Below are 17,425 nucleotides of genomic sequence, written 5' to 3' on the forward strand. Positions count from 1 at the left end.
CGACCACTTGATGACGCTCGTCTTATGTTTGTACAGCATGATGGGGCGTGTCCTTACCGTATGTGAGGAAGTACAGTACTGACATTTACTGCACTTTACACAGTCAGGTTGGATTATATGTATAGTTTTCAAACTAAATTTATCACCCGACTCTAAATTTACTCACGGTAAGTACTCATTCGTTTTATTAATCTCATGACAATAAAGTTTCTGCGTCAGTGTTTATACCGAGGCTCTCATCGTGTAGGAAGAGATGAACCTAAATTAGTCCGTAATCTGGCCATGTTATGTATGAGTTTACGTGTGTGCTTTTAAGCTATATTTCAATATTTAACACTGTATTGGACATTGTTGATGTTTGTAAAACATGTCAATATATTACTTAATGATTAATGTTCTCCTAACACAGCCTGTCAGTTTATGTGGACGACCACGTTTATTTGCAAAAAAACATTTGGACACCATTTAACTTATCATTTTCTTTCACTTCACAATTATGTGCCACTTTGTTTCGGTCAATTTCATAAAATCCCAATAAAATACATTTTTCTTTGTGGTTGTAACATTTCAAAATGTGGAAAAGTTCAGTGGGTATGAATACTTTTGCAAGGCCATCATCTGTTTAATATTTATCACTTCTTTGTTTATCTCTGCATTTTAATATCGGCGGTCATTATGGCGGTGTTTGCCAACTGTAACGTGCTGTTAGATGTGAAGACTTTACCTTTTAAAGAGAAGAAGAAGCTGAGGTCAGCTCTTCTGGATAATGGAGGAAACATCACTTATGTAGTCAACAAACAGGTCTGTCTTCTGTTTAATAGTTCAGACATCTATTAAAAAAGTGTCAAAATTAAGAGATTTACTCTTTAAGACAAAGCTAATGATTCATTGCAGAGCTGTGATTCAGATGAAGTTGGAAATGGAAACTAATGATCTTTACTGGTAATCTGTCATTTGACAGATGAGAACCAATAAAACAATATTAAATCCAACCGAAATAAGACATAAAGGACTTTAGCTGTATGTATAATAGAAACCATTAGAATTTGTATTATATATGAGTTTAATTGATCTGTACTTTATATCATTTGTTCAGTGCTCTTTTGTGGTGACCAGCAGTGTGGATGATCTGAGCAGTAACAGACAGAAGAGCATTCACAAGTTTCAGATCCCTGTGGTTGGGATGCAGTATGTATGGAGTTGTCTGGATAAAGGTCATCTCCTGCCTTTTGCAGAGCATGTTTTGACCCCACAGCTGACACACCTCAGTTCTGAACACAGCTCTCTACATAATCCAGGTATTAAACACGTAGGGGCGGTTTCCCCGACAGGGATTAGACTAGTCCTAGACTTAAATAATTTTAAGAGCTCTCCAAACTGAAAACAACTTGCACTTACATATCTTAAAATACATCGGTGCCCTTTGTTTTACCTCAGGATGCACACGGGTAGTGTTTTTGGTGGGGCATGTTTGTTAAAACTGGTTGTATTTCCTGGTTGAACTAAGGCCTAGTCCTCGATTAAGCTAATCCTGGTCCGGGAAACCGCCCCTTATTGTTCTGCATGATTATACTGTATGTATTGTGCAAAAGTGTTATGCCACAACCTTAGATAATGTTGTTTTTGCAATGGTATAGTGACCATATATAAATCTATTACACTTGAGCAATAGCAGGAACCTGCAGGCTCTCGTAAACCAAAATGAAATGAAACCCTTGTGTGCATATTTCCTATATTTTCGGTTTTCCTGTATCTTAATAGACCCCTTCAAGGTTTGTAAACATTGAATGACTATCAATGTTCATACCATCCAGGCTTTATACTGTAATTTAATCTTACAGGGCTGAAAAATGATGACTTACCTCAAATGAAGTGAGCGCTACAAACGCAAGCCTCTTTGATATTTGCATTGTTCCAGTCTGCACTTAAATTGCTTGCATCCGCAGATGTTGTTTTTTTGTTTTTGAGATTCTGCATGAATCGCGAAAACTTAACGGAAGACCTGGTGCGATTTTCACAACCCACGACGTAAGTAGGCATTTTTGACGATACCGAATAATACGCAACTCAATCTGCTGTAATGGCTTTTCTGACCCTAACATGCGCAGTGGGAACCGCCTGTGACGTGAACCGTGAAGGGGTCTTTAGAGAGAGGGAAAATAAATATGGATAACATTTTGCTAAAACAACAAAGCTGGTGGTGGCCTTAGACTTCTCCACAGTACTTGAAATAATGCTGTTTCCCACCCTTAGAGTTAAAAGTGTTGACTCAGATACCAGTAAAAGGGAGTGTCATAAGTCAAACTCGGACTGAGATTCTTGAGAAGGGCGGACCCCATCCCGGGAAGTTTAGGTGATCTCTTATTCTATACTGTAGATGTTTGACCTGTATTGAAATTAATGTCACCTGTGCTTTACTACGTTCAAATCCATTATTATACTTTATACTAGCTGACTGCCATAACTTTACATTTTCCTACTGCAGAATTTACAAAGGTGACCATGATCTGCCTGAATTTCCTTCACATTTTCAAGTGGCCAAGTATTGCTTTTTTAAGAAGGTAAGTTAATGCAACATACATTTGAACAGATATTTCCAAAGACTCTTAACTGCTTTAGCCGTACAATCACAGATTTGTGATGAATAAGGCTGGGATTAACACAATGAAGTGTCCTCCTAGGGTGGCCACATGCAGGGCTCCAGACTTACTTTTTTGTGTTTTCACATCTGCTTGATTGTGTATTGCAGAATAACTCGAAGACTTTATCAGTTTTGGAGCTACAGAGTGCCAAAGGAAGAGCTGGTCAACAGTATCGTGTCTTGTGTTCAATCTTGCATGAATCAGAGGTTTAATCATTTATAATTGCCCCTATTGTATGGTGTCTGTATTGCAACAATAGGAAGTACAGTCGGAAACATTGATATTGTTTTGTGGTGATGCTGATTTAGTCTCTCTTTTTCTCTCTAGAAGAAAGTGGTATGGGACAAGCTTGTGTACTGCAGCACCTCTGAAGATGCTTTGGAAGCGTATGTGATGCTGATGAAAGAAGAGAAAGATAAAGGATTCACGCAGATTTTTACACTTCCCCCTGACGCTGAGCACATGGCATCCTACAGCTTAAAACAGGTTTGATGGACAGAAACCTCCTTATGTTTCTAACAACTATGTTTCCATGTTGTTATAATACTAACAGTCGACTGTGAAATATTCAATAGTGAGAAAATTTCACAAATGCACAGATGGCAACCTATCACTGTACCACGCTTGAATTCACTGAGCTCCTGAGAATGACACATACTTTCACAAATGTTTGTAAAAGCTGTCTGCATGCTTAGATGATTGATTTTATACACCTGAGGCCATGAAAGTGATTCAAACACCTGAATTCAATGATTTGGAGGGTTGTCCCAAAACGTTTGGCAATATAGAATAAAATAACAAAAACAAATTTACACTCTAAATATATGTTACCATGACATTAAAGGTGCAGTGTGTAAATTTTAGCGGCATCTAGTGGTGACGTTATGAATTGCAACCAACGTCTCAGTCTAATGCTCACCTCTCGCTTTTGAAACACACAGAGAAGCTACGGTAGCCGTCACCGGACAAACATGTAATCGTCGGAGACAACTTAGTAAAAAAAAGTTTGTCCGTTAAGGGCTTTTGTAGAAACATGGTGGAACAAAATGGTGACTTCCATGTAAGGGGACCCTCAGTGTATGTAGATAAAAATGTCTCATTCTAAGGTAATAAACACATAATGGTTCATTATGAAAGGTCTTTATACTTCCCTGATAATATAGTTTTGTAGATTATTTTGCATTTCTGTTAAGAAATCCTTCTAAAAATTACACACTACACCTTTAACCCTTGTTTAGTTTAATTTAGCAATGGGTTTGGCATAATGCAGATTACATCATGAAATTAATTACAATGATGATTTGGGAATTTACAGATAACATCCTATGCTGTATCATATTGGATGCACACATTTTCAACATGATTTTACTATAAAATAAGACACAAAATATTAAGTACTTATAAGTTGCTTCAATTCTGTAAATATTCATATTGAAATATAATATGAAAGCTATTTAAGAGGGTGTAAATGACAACAAATTATAATTTTGGAGTCCTTTTCAATGTAATATTAAATATGATCTTAACACATCTCCAAAAATAAAATGAGAGGACAAGAGGTCAGTAATGTTTATAGCTGAAATGTTGTTTATTATGATCATGTGTATACAATATTTACTCGGTCATTTTTGCCATGTTTAGATTGTAATCAGTTTTCATAATAAATTAACATTTGCCCTTTTGATTGGCAGCTTCTTTTGGAGGAGAAGCTGAACTGCAGCACACTATCACAGGAAGTGGGCGTCTTCGTGGAGCTGGTTTGGACTGAAGCTCTTGGTTCTCTTAGTAAAATCCTCACGGTCCCTGTTTCCAGCATTAGCCTTAATGATGTAAGAGTGAGCTTAGATAACCACGTGAACACTGATATATTTCATATCTTGATTGTTGTATTTAATAGCTCTGTGATGTTGCAGGTGAGCAGGGTGGAGGGATTGCTGCTGCAGGCACAAAAGACTCAAGATGAGGATAAAGTCAAGACCCTGCTAGAGGAGGTCAACACTCTTCTACCCCTTCAAATAGCCGACCCTCCTTCCAAACACAAGCTTGTGTCTCAGAAACTAGACCTTTGTCAGGTAACACATTGTTGACATTGCCAAATTAAGCAGTCCTTTAGCTTAGATTCACGCTAGTAATTCAATAATGCTAATGTGTTGTAATGTTAAGGAATATAATGAGGTCCTTAAATGTTTATCTGCTTTGATTTCTCTAGCTGATCCGAGATATTCTGAATGTGAGTGAGGCCACTATGAGAAGCCCCTTACCCTCCTCTTTGGGAAAGTATCGTGCCCTGAGGTGCAGCATCGATGTGGTCCCATCAGAAAACCCTGAGTTCACTGTTATCTCTCAAATGCTTCAAGACAAGTATAGTCACATCATATTTGATATTTGGATATTCGGTTGATATTTACCTTTTAGAGTTTTTCTTTAAATGATTTGGTTAATTTTGCATCTACAACAGGCCTATTCAGATTCAGAAGATTTTACGTGTGAGCAGGGGGGTGGAGCTTCAGATGTTTAGGGAGGAGCTAGGCAACATTAAGCCCCTCCTCCACTCGACTGGCACCAACAGTTTTGTTGGAATACTTTCACGGTAAGAGCACATTATATGTACATAACTATAGCACACACATTCACCTCACAAAACAATTTATATTAGAGATTAGATATTTGTGAATATATTATTTCTGATTTTTAATAATTTCTTATATTTTTAATTATTTTAATAATTTGGTACTCATTGTAATAGATCACAAGATGTTACAAGCCTCTGTTCTTTTTGTAAGAATATGTCACTGAGCATGTGTTCTTCATCACATACATAAACTTGCTGAGCTGTATTGAACACTTTATAACTATATGGTAATCCGACACTGTATGCGTGTTTATTTCTATCAGAGGTTTGCTGCTGCCCAGGGTCGGAGTGGAACAACACGGAATTGAGAGGACAGATATCGGGAATCTTGGAGGAGGCATCTACTTCAGTGATTCTCTGACGTCAGTGATCGATTTAGAAAATGTTGTCATCATTTATTTAGCCATATGTCATTTTTCATACTGTATTCTTTATCACAGGACTAGTGTGAAATACTCCAAGCCCAGCGTAGCCGATGGCTCTCGACTGCTGTTGGTGTGTGACGTGGCTCTGGGCCAGTGCAAGAAACTGCTGAAAAGAGACACCACTTTGACCTGCGCCCCCGAGGGCTATCACAGTGTACATGGAGTCCGCCGAACTCCAAAAACTACCTCAGAGTTTCAGGTGCTTTTCCTTGTCCATGTACTTGAATAATCTGATTGTGTGTATTTGATACAAACCTTTACATTAATTTGTGTATGTTTTACAGGATGATGAGTATGTTGTATATAACACAGATCAGATCAAACTCAAGTATGTAGTGCAGTACACTTTAGAGGAAGACCAGCTGACAGAGTTTCATCCTCAAATCGACACTTCTGAGGAGCTCGCACAGCCCACCGAAAGAACCTGTGAGTGACTTCCACTGATCAAGACATGTCCATCTTTTAAGAGTATTAGAGTTTGATGCGGTGGAGTTACAGATCATGCCACATTTGATGTTCTGTCAAGCTAAATGCATCCACAACTTTATTAGTGATTTTGTGTTACTGTGTTTGTCCAGTGCCCATTGATGACAGTGAAGGTCTGGAGTCCACTAAGAATCCTCTAGAGGAGATGACCGCGGGTCTCCTGGACAGCAGTGGCAAGACACTTCCTCTGAAGGCTGTCCATGTGAGGTGCAAGTTGATGGACTTGCTTTGTCAGGTCAGTAACTCCAGTTTTCTTATAACTGTTGGAAATGTTTCTCCCCTACAAGTGGTCCCTGACCACAAAAAGTTTGAGAATCCCTGTTACAGAGCATTGCATTATAATTTCAAGAGTACTTTCTCTTCTCTTCACCAGGTCATCATTTTTCAGACTTACACAAACCAGAGTGAAGTTCCCATTGAAGCGAAATATGTCTTTCCACTGGAGGAAACAGCAGCGGTGTGTGGATTTGAGGCCTTTATCAATGGAAAGCATGTCATTGGAAAGGTGGTTATCATTCACAATTTGTCAAATGCAGCTGAGCAGCTCTGCTTTTAATTTCAACCTTTATGTTTGGTTTCTCATTTATTTTCTTTCTTCCTCCGGCAGGTAAAGGAAAAAGAACAGGCTCGTAAAGAATACAGACAAGCAATAGAGAAGGGTCACGGAGCGTATCTAATGGACCAGGATGCACCTGTGAGTTTTTCCAATTTCTGTTTCTTTATAGATGTATTTATTACAGCAGACAGACCAAAGTGACCATTTAGCATCAGTATTTATAAGTCTGTATGTTTATGTGAAACAGGATGTATTTACTATCAGCGTTGGGAACCTGCCTCCAGGAGCCACAGTTTTGATCAAGGTGACCTTCATCACTGAGCTGGTTGTGAGAGGAGGCTCCATCATCTTCTCTCTGCCCGGCAGTGTAGCACCGTGGCAGCAGAGCGCCGCTCTCAATCAGAAAACTCAGGTATGACACAGTCGGCCTTTTGTCACAGCTGAACTTTAATACTGTATGCAAAACTGTGTAGAGGAATGAAGTTGTGTTGTATTTCAGGGAACTGTTGAGAAGATCTCTGTGACAGAGCTTCAGTCAGAGGGGTACGAATCTAAATTCACTAATGAATAAATCGTACCTACTAAATATTATTTAAAAAACTTCTTGCATCTCTTTCTTTAGGGAGTTCTCTCTGTGTATGTCCATTGAAATGCCGTATGAGATCATCAACTTAGAGTCTTCACACCTGATCAAAATCAAGGTTATTTATCACAAAATGCTTAACTGTTTCTGTAAATAAGCATTAAAATGCATTAAATAAGAAGGGATATTAACAGTATTTATCTTTATCTTTCCCACTCAGAGGACAGACTGTAAGGCTGTGATCAGTACTTTGCCAGGACAAACTCTTGGATCTGATGGGCTCCAGGTGACCTTCAGTCTTTCTAACATACACATGCCCAGAATGTGGGTGGAGAAGCATCCAGACAAAGAGAGTCAGGTACAGAAACCATCAGTTTACACCTGCTATTAAAATTGATTTTTTTTTAAGTAGATAATATGAAGTATTCTAAAGTGAGACAAACTGTTTACTACCATTGATCATCTTTTATTGTTAAGGCAAACTTTAATCCCTTTATTTTAGTGCAGATAATGATTGACAGGTGAGTAGGCGGTCCTTTCTATCATCCAGGACTCATCACTGTAAAAACTTCCCTGTTAAATTACAGTAAACTACTGGCAGTCACATATTCCTTCATTAAACTGTATTTTTGCAGTGTAAGTTTATTACTGTTAAAAAGCTACAGTATTGTAATGTAGTACAGATTAGCATTATGATGCGATGCGATTTGCTGTGTGATTTTAGAGTTTAAAACACAAAATATTTTAGCACTTTTCACTTGATTGAGACAAGAATAACGGCTATAAATTGAGTCATTCTTATGTGATTTTAATTGTCTCTTTTGGTTATCTGTATCATCACCCTTGCTTTCATCTCACAATGATCTCTCCAGGCCTGCATGTTGGTGTTTTATCCAGACTTTAAGTCCAACTCTGAAGGTCCATCCAGTGTGAGTGATGTCATCATCCTGTTGGACACTTCAGAGTCAATGCGGGGAGACGCCATGCTAAACGCTCGCAGGATTGCTCTTCAAGTCCTTAACTCTTTAGACCGCTCACTAAAGATCAACATCATCTCTTTTGGCACTGGTTAGTGCTCATGAACCTGCTGTTGAGATTTATATTGCTATAGTTTGGGTTAACTCTGTTAACTGTTCAGATCCGATCTGTGTGTCCTGCAGTGTTCTGCTGTTTTATGCCAGATTATCTGCACTGTTTCTATGGCAATGACGTCATGCTGGCACGACAATCTGCTTCAACGTCTGACGTGTTTACGATTTACGTGACGCGACAGTATGCAAAGCTACACAAATGCAATCAGAGCGGTCAGACTGAATTGGATTTCCGGAAATGCGATTTGAAAAGGAATTTTAAACCACCTCTGGTCTGGATGTAGCCTTAAATGGATTAGAAAAAAACAGATTTCACGTAGTTCTTAAACCAATATTCCAATCTGTTATACACCAAAATCAGATTTAGACTGACGGTGTAAACAAAGTCTATTTCACTGTCTGTAATTTGTTCCTCAATTACTGGTGAGGAACAACACAGTGAATCTTCACTTTATTAAAAATTCATACTGAGATGTTAACTTAAGTGTAATTTGTAATCTGTCTGTTGTAGATTACAAGGAAGCGTTTCCTGCACCAGTGCTCTTAGATGAAACCTTTGAATCAGCCAGAAAATTCATTATGGTGAGTAGCTGTTAAAATGGTTAAAGATTGGTGTTTCTGCAATTAATGTTTTGTTGGCAAAACTATACAGTATATCATCAGAATATATATTTTATCTATGCGTACATATTCATACCTTCTTGTGGCCTTTGCCCCACAAATGTGTAGTTACAACATCGACCAGCAGGGAGCGAACCATGCCAGCCAGAGCTTGACCTCTTTGTTTAATCACTAAAATGTGACCCAGTCTGTGATAACCCTGCTAAAGTGATTTTCTTTTCATCATCCTGTGAAAATATAAGCTTGATGTATTTAGTGTTGACTGGATAAGGCCAAAGATTCAAAGATTGAATCAATGTAAAATCAATTATTGATATCAAACTTTGATTTGTAATTAGATTAAAACTTTATTCTAGATTTTTACAAACAGGGTCACAAATCTCAGTTTCTCTGTGTATCATTGCATTAATGACGTCTTTATCAACAGTCGTGTAATGAAACGGGTGGCAGCACTGAGTTGTGGAGGCCTCTCCGTAGCCTGAGCCTGATACCTCCATCACATGGCATGAGAAACATCCTGCTGATCTCTGATGGACACGTACAGAACCAGGCGCCGACTCTTCAGCTGGTCCGAGAAAACTCCTGCCACACACGAGTCTTCACCTGCGGCCTCAGGTCTGTCTTTAAAGAGGTTTTTAGTTTAAATGAATGTTAATGTTTCCTTTCTTTTTCCCTCATAATGTCTGTCAATTAACATGTATTACACTTATGAATCTACAGTGTGACTCATGTTTGTCTTTGTGTAGCCTGACAGCTAATCGTCATATGCTCAGAGCTTTGGCTCAAGCAGGCGGTGGGACGTATGAATTTTTTGACACAAAGATGAAACACACATGGGCAGAGAAGGTAAATCATACACTAAATATCTATCAAATTTTCTTCTTTTATTTAATAAGTGAGAGTGTTACAGTAGATCAGGGTCTCACATACAGTAATATGAGTCTCACAGCTACTCTGATGATTGTGTTTAACTAAATGAATTGGTGATTTCAGGTGCGTGCTCAGGTTCAGCGGGTGGAGTCTCCCGGCTGCAGATCAGTGGCTGTGAAATGGCAACAATTTAATCCCACAGCGCCCCCTCCTGTTCAGGCCCCCTCACAGCTTCACGCTCTCTTCAGTGACTGTCATACACTCGTCTATGGCTTTGTGCCACACTGTACTCAGGTAGGACTGATGATCTGATGCTGTGCAGGTGAATCCGTTTGGTTCATGTAGTAGTTTGTGTTTTTCATTAACTAGTAGGGTGATTATGAATGCACTGTTCTGTCTATATCATGACTCTTCTTACACTTCATCCTTGTATTAGGGTGGTAAGATGGCAAAAACTCAAAAAGTCCTGGTCATATAATTAATCCAAAATACAAACTGAAGTCTGAAATATCTTGATATATATTATTTACACAACTTGAGTTGTTATGCATTTATTGTTTTGATTGTTATGATGTTGTTGACTTCTTCAGGCCATGCTGTTTGGTGATCTGAGTGGACAGGAGATAAAAACAATGGTGTCGACCACAGAACTTCAAAAGACGAAAGGAACTGTGAGTGCCAGCATCTTAAATATTTCACATAATCATCAATATCATAGACGGTCAAATTTTTATTTTGAATTTGGATGTGTGTTTGTCTATGTGTTTGCGTGTGCGTGTTTGTGTGTGTAGTTCCTTCACAAGTTAACAGCCAGAGCGATCATCAGAGATTATGAAGATGGCATACTCGGAAACAGTGAGGCAGAACATGAGGTACAATATTTCTTTAATATGTTCATGTAAAATCATCAGACTATGACATGCATACATGCGTTTGTCAGATGAAGTTGACTTGATGTTTTTATCTGTTTATCAGGGAAAGAAAGCAGAGCTGAAGTCTTACATCACTGAACTCAGTAAAGAGTTCTCCGTCTTGTCTCAGTTCACCAGCTTTGTGGCCATTGAAGAGAGGGTAAAATTACTACTGACCTCAAGATATTGTGCTTAGATCACATTAAAAAATCACACCTTCACAATTAATGCTAACAAAATATATTAAAGCTAATATTTCTGCCCTCATGAATATAAATTTGCTGCTTATGTTAAGTGAACAGATTTGGGTTTTACACGGGGGGCAGAGTCCAGTAAGTAAATTTTGATGGGGAACGGAGTTCCACCTCAAACTGGTTAGAATATTTGAAATGGTTAAATTGAATGGAATTATATGGATCCTCTTTAAAATATCTATTAACTAAATATCAAATTTTTCTTTAACCTGAGGACAAATGTATTAAATTGTTAAAAGTTTGTGTGACTTAAATACTTATGAAAACATTTTATATTTTAAATCCTATGACTTCCCACCAACTAAGCGTATACTACCACCCCCCGTGCATACTGTAGTTTTAGACGCAAAATGTGTAGAGCCTTTTACTCAGCTTATTCATCAAATCATTGTAGATATTACAGTACACAAGAAGAACAACCAAGAAACTCCAGACATTGAAACTTTTTTTATTAAAATTAATTCAGTATTTGTTTTAGTTTTAGGGATCAGCGCCTATGTCCCAAGGAATTTCAACCTTTCTCAGCCTTGCAGATATGTATACGTACACATCTTTACTGAAATTAAAAGAAAACTATTACATAATATTTCCAAAAATAGTTATAAAAATAAAAATGACAAAATAATTGTAAAAAAAATAAATATTTTTATGGTAGTTAACTGCTGCTTCTTGTTTTGTCTAATAGTTGGATTGTAATAATGTGTTTATACATAAAATTAATTGAAAAAGTCAACAAAGTTCACATACTTTACTAACCTGGTAAATGTGTTTACTTCCTGTTCACTTGTAGTTCATACAACACGAATCCTCAGCTTTATTGCTTGATGGCTTTTTACTGATTACTAATGCTGATACCAAATATTACTTAGTTTCTTAACTTTTCCAATATTGGTCAACCACTTGCCTTCATGACCTAATTTTCTCTGTGTAGGACCAGAATCAGCTTGACACTGGATTCACAGATATTCCTAAACTAATTGCAGAAGAGGATGTGGATATTCTGCCTTATATGGGCTGGACTGAGGAGAAGCTGACTAAAGAGGTTTGGATTAAGTATTATTAACAATCAGACTGAATAACAATGTCAGTAAATGTGATTGTGTATTTTATTGTTGTATAATGTAAATGTCGAAATCAAATCTGAACACTCAGTATAGCATACTCTACTTTTACCACAATGCCATAAAAGTTTTGTGTTTTGTCTTGTTTTTTTAGGTAGATATTGAGGAGAGCCTCAGTGACAAGTCCTATTTTAAATGTGCTATTTTTGAGGAACAGTGCGAGGACATGCCATTTGAAAGTGATGAGTTTGACAGTTATTGTGGTATTATGTCAAGATCCGACTCAAGCGATTATGAAGGTTCTCCCCAGGAATTCATTTCACTCGAGGAAGGCGGTATATATGAAAGTCTCTCACACTCAGCGGATATCTATGAAGACATAACTGAAAATTTCATTGATGACTCTCTTCTCTTAATGGAGAAAAAGAGTTCCCGTATTGCCCGTCGAGGAGATTGCCTGTCCTCTCTGCCTCCTCCCTCACCTCTTCTTCTGGATGCCCCATTTATTATGTGTGAAAAAGCCAGAAGATCTGTGCCAAACTCCATGACTTTTGATGCTTTACCTCAGGCTCCTGTCTTTGGGGCTTTTGCTTCATCTTTTGATGTTGGTGGTTCACCTCCAGCTCCTCTCGCGGAGGCTTCTCCACCAGCTTGTTATGCTCCCACTTCTCCTCTGCCTCCTCCATTTGGGGTTTCTCCTCCAGCTCGTCTTGCTAAGGCTTCTCCTCTAGCTTTTTTTACAGCACCTCCTCAACTTGGGGCTTCACCTCCAGCTTCTTCTTTTGGAGCTTCTTCTCCTCCAGTTTCTCTTGCTAGGGCTTTTCCTCCAGCTCATCTTGCTAAGGCTTCTCTTCCAGTTATTTATAGTGGGGCTTCTCTTCCGCCTCCTCCATTTGGGGCTTCACCTCCAGCACCTTTAGGAGCTCCTCCTCTGGCTTCTCTTGCCAGTTCTTTTCCTCCAGCTCATCTGTTTGCAGATTCTCCACTGGTTGGTGCAATGATACATTTCTCCCAACAAGAAAGGCCTCTTCCTCCACCTCCTATCATGCGTTCTGCTGCTTCTCCTCCTCCTCCTCCTCATTCCTTTCAATCAGTACCATGTTACAGTAGCAAGAGAATGTCAGCTGCTGTCTCTGAACAGCCATGGGATTTATCAAGCCCTGAAATCAGACCTTCATCTGAGAGCTGCTTAAGAAAAAGCATCATCTCTTCTGCACCCGGTAAGTCTCACATTTGATGAGAGTCTTATTAAGATCTGTTGAAAACTGGATTTAAAACAACTGTTAATCTTGTGTCTCAATTCTTATTAAGCTTCAGCCAGAGCTATAAAAAAAAGGAAATCAGTACCCCTTAAAGAAGGATTAATGTTAGGGTCAGCCCTGCAACTAAGACGCGGATCACTTGAAGACACAGTGGCCTGGGATGAGCTGTTTCAGCTTCAACATGAGGTACTTGCATATATAATGCAATAAATATTACACAGAAAACGAATGTGGTATTTAAATGAATGTAAATGTACAGTATGCGTTCTGTTTGGATATAGGATGGATACTGGGAATGCACTGGGAGTCTGAGTAACTTCCTCAAACTGGACGTAGACTTCTTTGCCAATGTCTTCCTTAAAGAGAAAGGCATTTGTTCACTGGGTAAGAAGATTTTATATTGTATAAAATTGTAAAAAAATTATAGAATGTGACAGTAATATATAGACATCTATGACTGTTGTGATGTTTCTAAAAGTTAAATCAGCATACACAGTTTATGATATTAACAGTTCTTAGTAATATGCCATGTTGCTTAACGTGGCTCTTTTGTGTAAATTTGAGGTTTTGGCCTAATCCTGGATGAGAGCGCTTTAACTAGTGAAAGTGAAATAGTAGTTGGTAAAGCAGATGTTTTGTCTGTCAGGTGCAAAGGCTCATGCAGATATTTTGAGATTGGTGGCCACTCTGTTGGTGCTGCAGCTGATTCGAGTAAAGAAGTCAGCCGAGGGGAAGCTGCTTCAGTCTCTCTTCTCTCTGAAAGACTCTGAGGGTCCCAGGTAAGAGCACACACACACACACACATTATCATGTGCCATAGTTTTTCTTTATTAGATTCATAAAATTTCCTTTATGCAGGCCAATGCACTGGGAGGCTGTGAAGAAAGCAGTGGACTGGGCTTGCTGGGCAGATAAACAATATCCATGTGTGTGCAGCAGACTGGAGTTCGGCTGGGATTGGGAATCATCCACACGCCAGTTACTGGGCTGTGATTCACCACTTCCATACTCTCCACTCGTATCTGTTCTGGAGAGGCGTGTGGGATTATGGGTCATTTAGTAACTGGACCTGGACTCTTTGTTTATATTTGTTGTTTTAATTGCAGAATTGTTAAGTCTATAGTGGTGTCTGCAACATGTTTATAATTTCATAGAGCCTAAACACACTCACTTTTACGCTAATTTCATTTCAATTGCATATGACTTGCTTTTAAGCTCCAAAATGGACAAGAAAGCTTAAAAAAACTATAAATGTCAAATATTGTGAAGTCATATCATAGGTTTGTGTGAGGAACTGTCAGGTTCCTAGTCTGTTCTCCTATCTGTTAATCCCCAAGAGAAAATTTAAAGGTGCTGTACGTAACGTTTCTACTGAAACTAATCCCTTTTCAATTGCCTGTCTGCGAATGGGTTGTAATCTCACATTAAAATGATCAACTTTGCAGGTTTGGCTATTACCTCTGAAAAAAAATATTATAATTTTTATGGGAAAGTACCGGGTCGGATTTGGCGCGAAATCCAGTGACGTCACCCGCATGCGCATTCCCGAGCCTCTTGCCTCGTCTACTGACTTTGCGCTCAACAGCGACGACACTGTCTGATAACAGACTGAAACGACCTGCTCCCAGCACAACACAGACTCCAACACAAACTCCACATATTGTGAAGAAAAAAGTTATCTGCTGAAGCTCGTAAGGCCAAGCGTGAATCGGATCAACTTCGGATTTAAAAAAAAAACGGATTAACACTGGCAGGGCATTTGAATTATGGAGAAACCTCCGTTTTGTTTTGGGTATAAAAACGGATCCGGAGTTGGCTTTCATCCTTTTGGACAGGTAAGCCAACATTACTACAAAGCATGTCAAATATATTTCGATTATGTGCTTTAGTTTTGTAGATGTTGTTTTGGGTTGCTAGCCTTCGCTTTAGCGTGTGTTCGCCCAGCCGTCGTCGATCGATGACGTAAAACTGCGGGCGCGTTTGTTTGCGTGCGTCCGCTTTTTAAAAGTCGTACAGTCTGACATTGATGGAAACTGAGATTATACAGTGTGACATGGACTTAACTACGATATTGATCGCACAGTGCAGCAAGCATCAAGCCTAAAGGACTATTTAAAATAGCACAGTGTATACCGGGCTTTACTGTTATACTGAAATTGTTCAGTGTAGTTCACTAACCGTTTTTGTTATCTTAACGTAAATTTACCTACGTAACACCACATTACATAGACTAAATGCAGTCAATTGAACGTTGCAGTGGGAGTTTACCTGAGTTTCCAGCATTTTGTGTGATGCTTTCTCCGGTGTGTTACATCTCAGTCTGGCCGTCGCTTATGAGTTCGAGCACGCGCTTGTAAACTCATTGGTTGCAATCTGAAACATCACCACTAGAGGCCGCTGTAAATTACATACAGCGCCTTTAATAGATAATAAAAAAACTGCCATAGCATACATGTAATGCAACAACTCCCCTGTACCTCTTGCTGCTAAAAGTATGCTTAAATTAAATTCAGATTTTCATTAAAAACATTCACCCCCGGCTTCACAGACAAGGCTTAAAGCTGGTCATAGACTAAAACACATGTTTGAGCGTTTTCAACTGAAAATAACTTCAAAATACATATCTTAAAATATTCCAGTGCCTTTGCTTTATCTCAAGATAAACACCAGTAACCAGTATTTTTTCTAATGCATGTATTAAAAATATAAAAATGCTTAAAATTCTTAATTCAACTAAGCTTTAGCTAAGCCTTGTCTGTGAAACCAGGCCAAAGATTAACTTCCAATCTTATTTGTGCTTGTGTTAAGTTCAATACTTGTGTCACTGCAATTGTGTCAGGATTGGTTATTAGAGAAATGTGTACAATGTTTAACCTGACTGACCCCAACCTGCAAAACTTTGAGGCTTCATAAATTTGCATAAGCATAAATGAAAATTATAAGAACAAATATTATTTTTTATCATAAGTATTATTTCTCAATTGCTTTGGCAAATTTCTTGAAACAGAAATTACATTTTCAAAACTCTTAAGATTATTTGGCAAAACAGTCTTACAGTTCAGCACAACGCTATAGCTCAATTGCAAAAGCTCATACCTCTCCCAAAACAGTTCACTCATGTGTCAAAACTAAATATCCTTCTCATTTAAACAGTCAGTTCCCCCAAAATGCTTTGTCTCTTTGACATTGTGTAAGCACTGCAAATCTATATGTTTAGATGTTTTGTCACTATGGCAGAGGACCATTGAAATATTCCTCATGTCCACCTTTCAGTCTTAGCCCAGTCCTTCATTGACAATGGTTACTGTACTGTTTTTTGTCTAGCTAACAAAATACAATTGTGTATAAAACTAAAAAAAGAAATAGGATTTTAGGGTAAGAGTAGCCTCCAAGGTTTGACATCACACATTGCACTCATACTGCCAAGGAAATTGTAACCATTATCATTCACACACATAAAGTAACTTCCATACATTAGAGTAAAAAGAAAATGTATACAGCATAATATACTGTAATATAAACACACAAACAAAAACAATGAAAAGTATATGCATCCTACAGTGCTGTAAGTAAAGTTGGAGTTTCACAACTAACAGTTCCCCTTACAAAAAAAGAAGTTTATTCAAGTGTGCTATAAGTATACTTCTTTTAAACTTAAAATAATAAAGTATACTTTCAGTTAACTTTTTATGTACTTCTCTTAAATGTACTTTAGGTACTTCTCAGAAATATACTTAAATTGTACTAAAGTATACTTGACCTATACTGACCGAAATGTCTAAGTATATTTGGCCTATACTTGTTTACTGACATATACTTAAAAGTATAAAGTAAAAATGCAACAATGAAAGCTACATCAAGAAAGCTGCAAAAAGCCATATGATAAGCCCTGGTGAAAAATAAATATACTTTATTGTATTTCAAGTATATTTAACTTTGCAATAGTACATTACAAATATACTTAGAAAGAAATGTACCATCTTTGAATATATTGAAAGTATGCTTACAACATATTTGCTTACAAGTAAACT

At 38.0% G+C, this 17,425-nt stretch overlaps 1 protein-coding gene across 3 annotated transcripts; it reads left to right on the forward strand.

The window, feature by feature from the left end:
* The first annotated feature begins 46 nt into the window (after positions 1-46).
* LOC129452314 (protein mono-ADP-ribosyltransferase PARP4) lies at positions 47-14,836 on the forward strand. Of its 3 annotated transcripts, none has more exons than XM_073855077.1 (35): positions 47-167; positions 657-801; positions 1,097-1,298; positions 2,254-2,353; positions 2,486-2,561; positions 2,750-2,848; positions 2,970-3,128; positions 4,334-4,471; positions 4,556-4,714; positions 4,852-5,003; positions 5,101-5,232; positions 5,538-5,636; positions 5,715-5,898; positions 5,984-6,125; positions 6,278-6,420; positions 6,559-6,690; positions 6,793-6,879; positions 6,989-7,153; positions 7,241-7,284; positions 7,364-7,442; positions 7,545-7,682; positions 8,197-8,392; positions 8,927-8,997; positions 9,464-9,651; positions 9,783-9,882; positions 10,030-10,200; positions 10,497-10,577; positions 10,698-10,778; positions 10,882-10,977; positions 12,003-12,113; positions 12,287-13,352; positions 13,444-13,580; positions 13,676-13,778; positions 14,041-14,173; positions 14,253-14,836. In XM_073855077.1, exons 2-35 carry the CDS (start codon positions 676-678, stop codon positions 14,452-14,454), a joined length of 5,292 nt encoding a protein of 1,763 aa, XP_073711178.1. In that variant the 5' UTR covers positions 47-167; positions 657-675; the 3' UTR covers positions 14,455-14,836. The 3 variants fall into 3 exon arrangements, with proteins under 3 accessions (XP_073711178.1, XP_073711179.1, XP_073711180.1); XM_073855078.1 differs by having other exon boundaries at positions 2,973-3,128; XM_073855079.1 differs by having other exon boundaries at positions 2,263-2,353.
* The last annotated feature ends 2,589 nt before the right edge of the window (positions 14,837-17,425 follow it).

The sequence above is a fragment of the Misgurnus anguillicaudatus genome, chromosome 17 (assembly GCF_027580225.2).
Source record: "Misgurnus anguillicaudatus chromosome 17, ASM2758022v2, whole genome shotgun sequence".
Classification (NCBI taxonomy): Eukaryota; Metazoa; Chordata; class Actinopteri; order Cypriniformes; family Cobitidae; genus Misgurnus; species Misgurnus anguillicaudatus.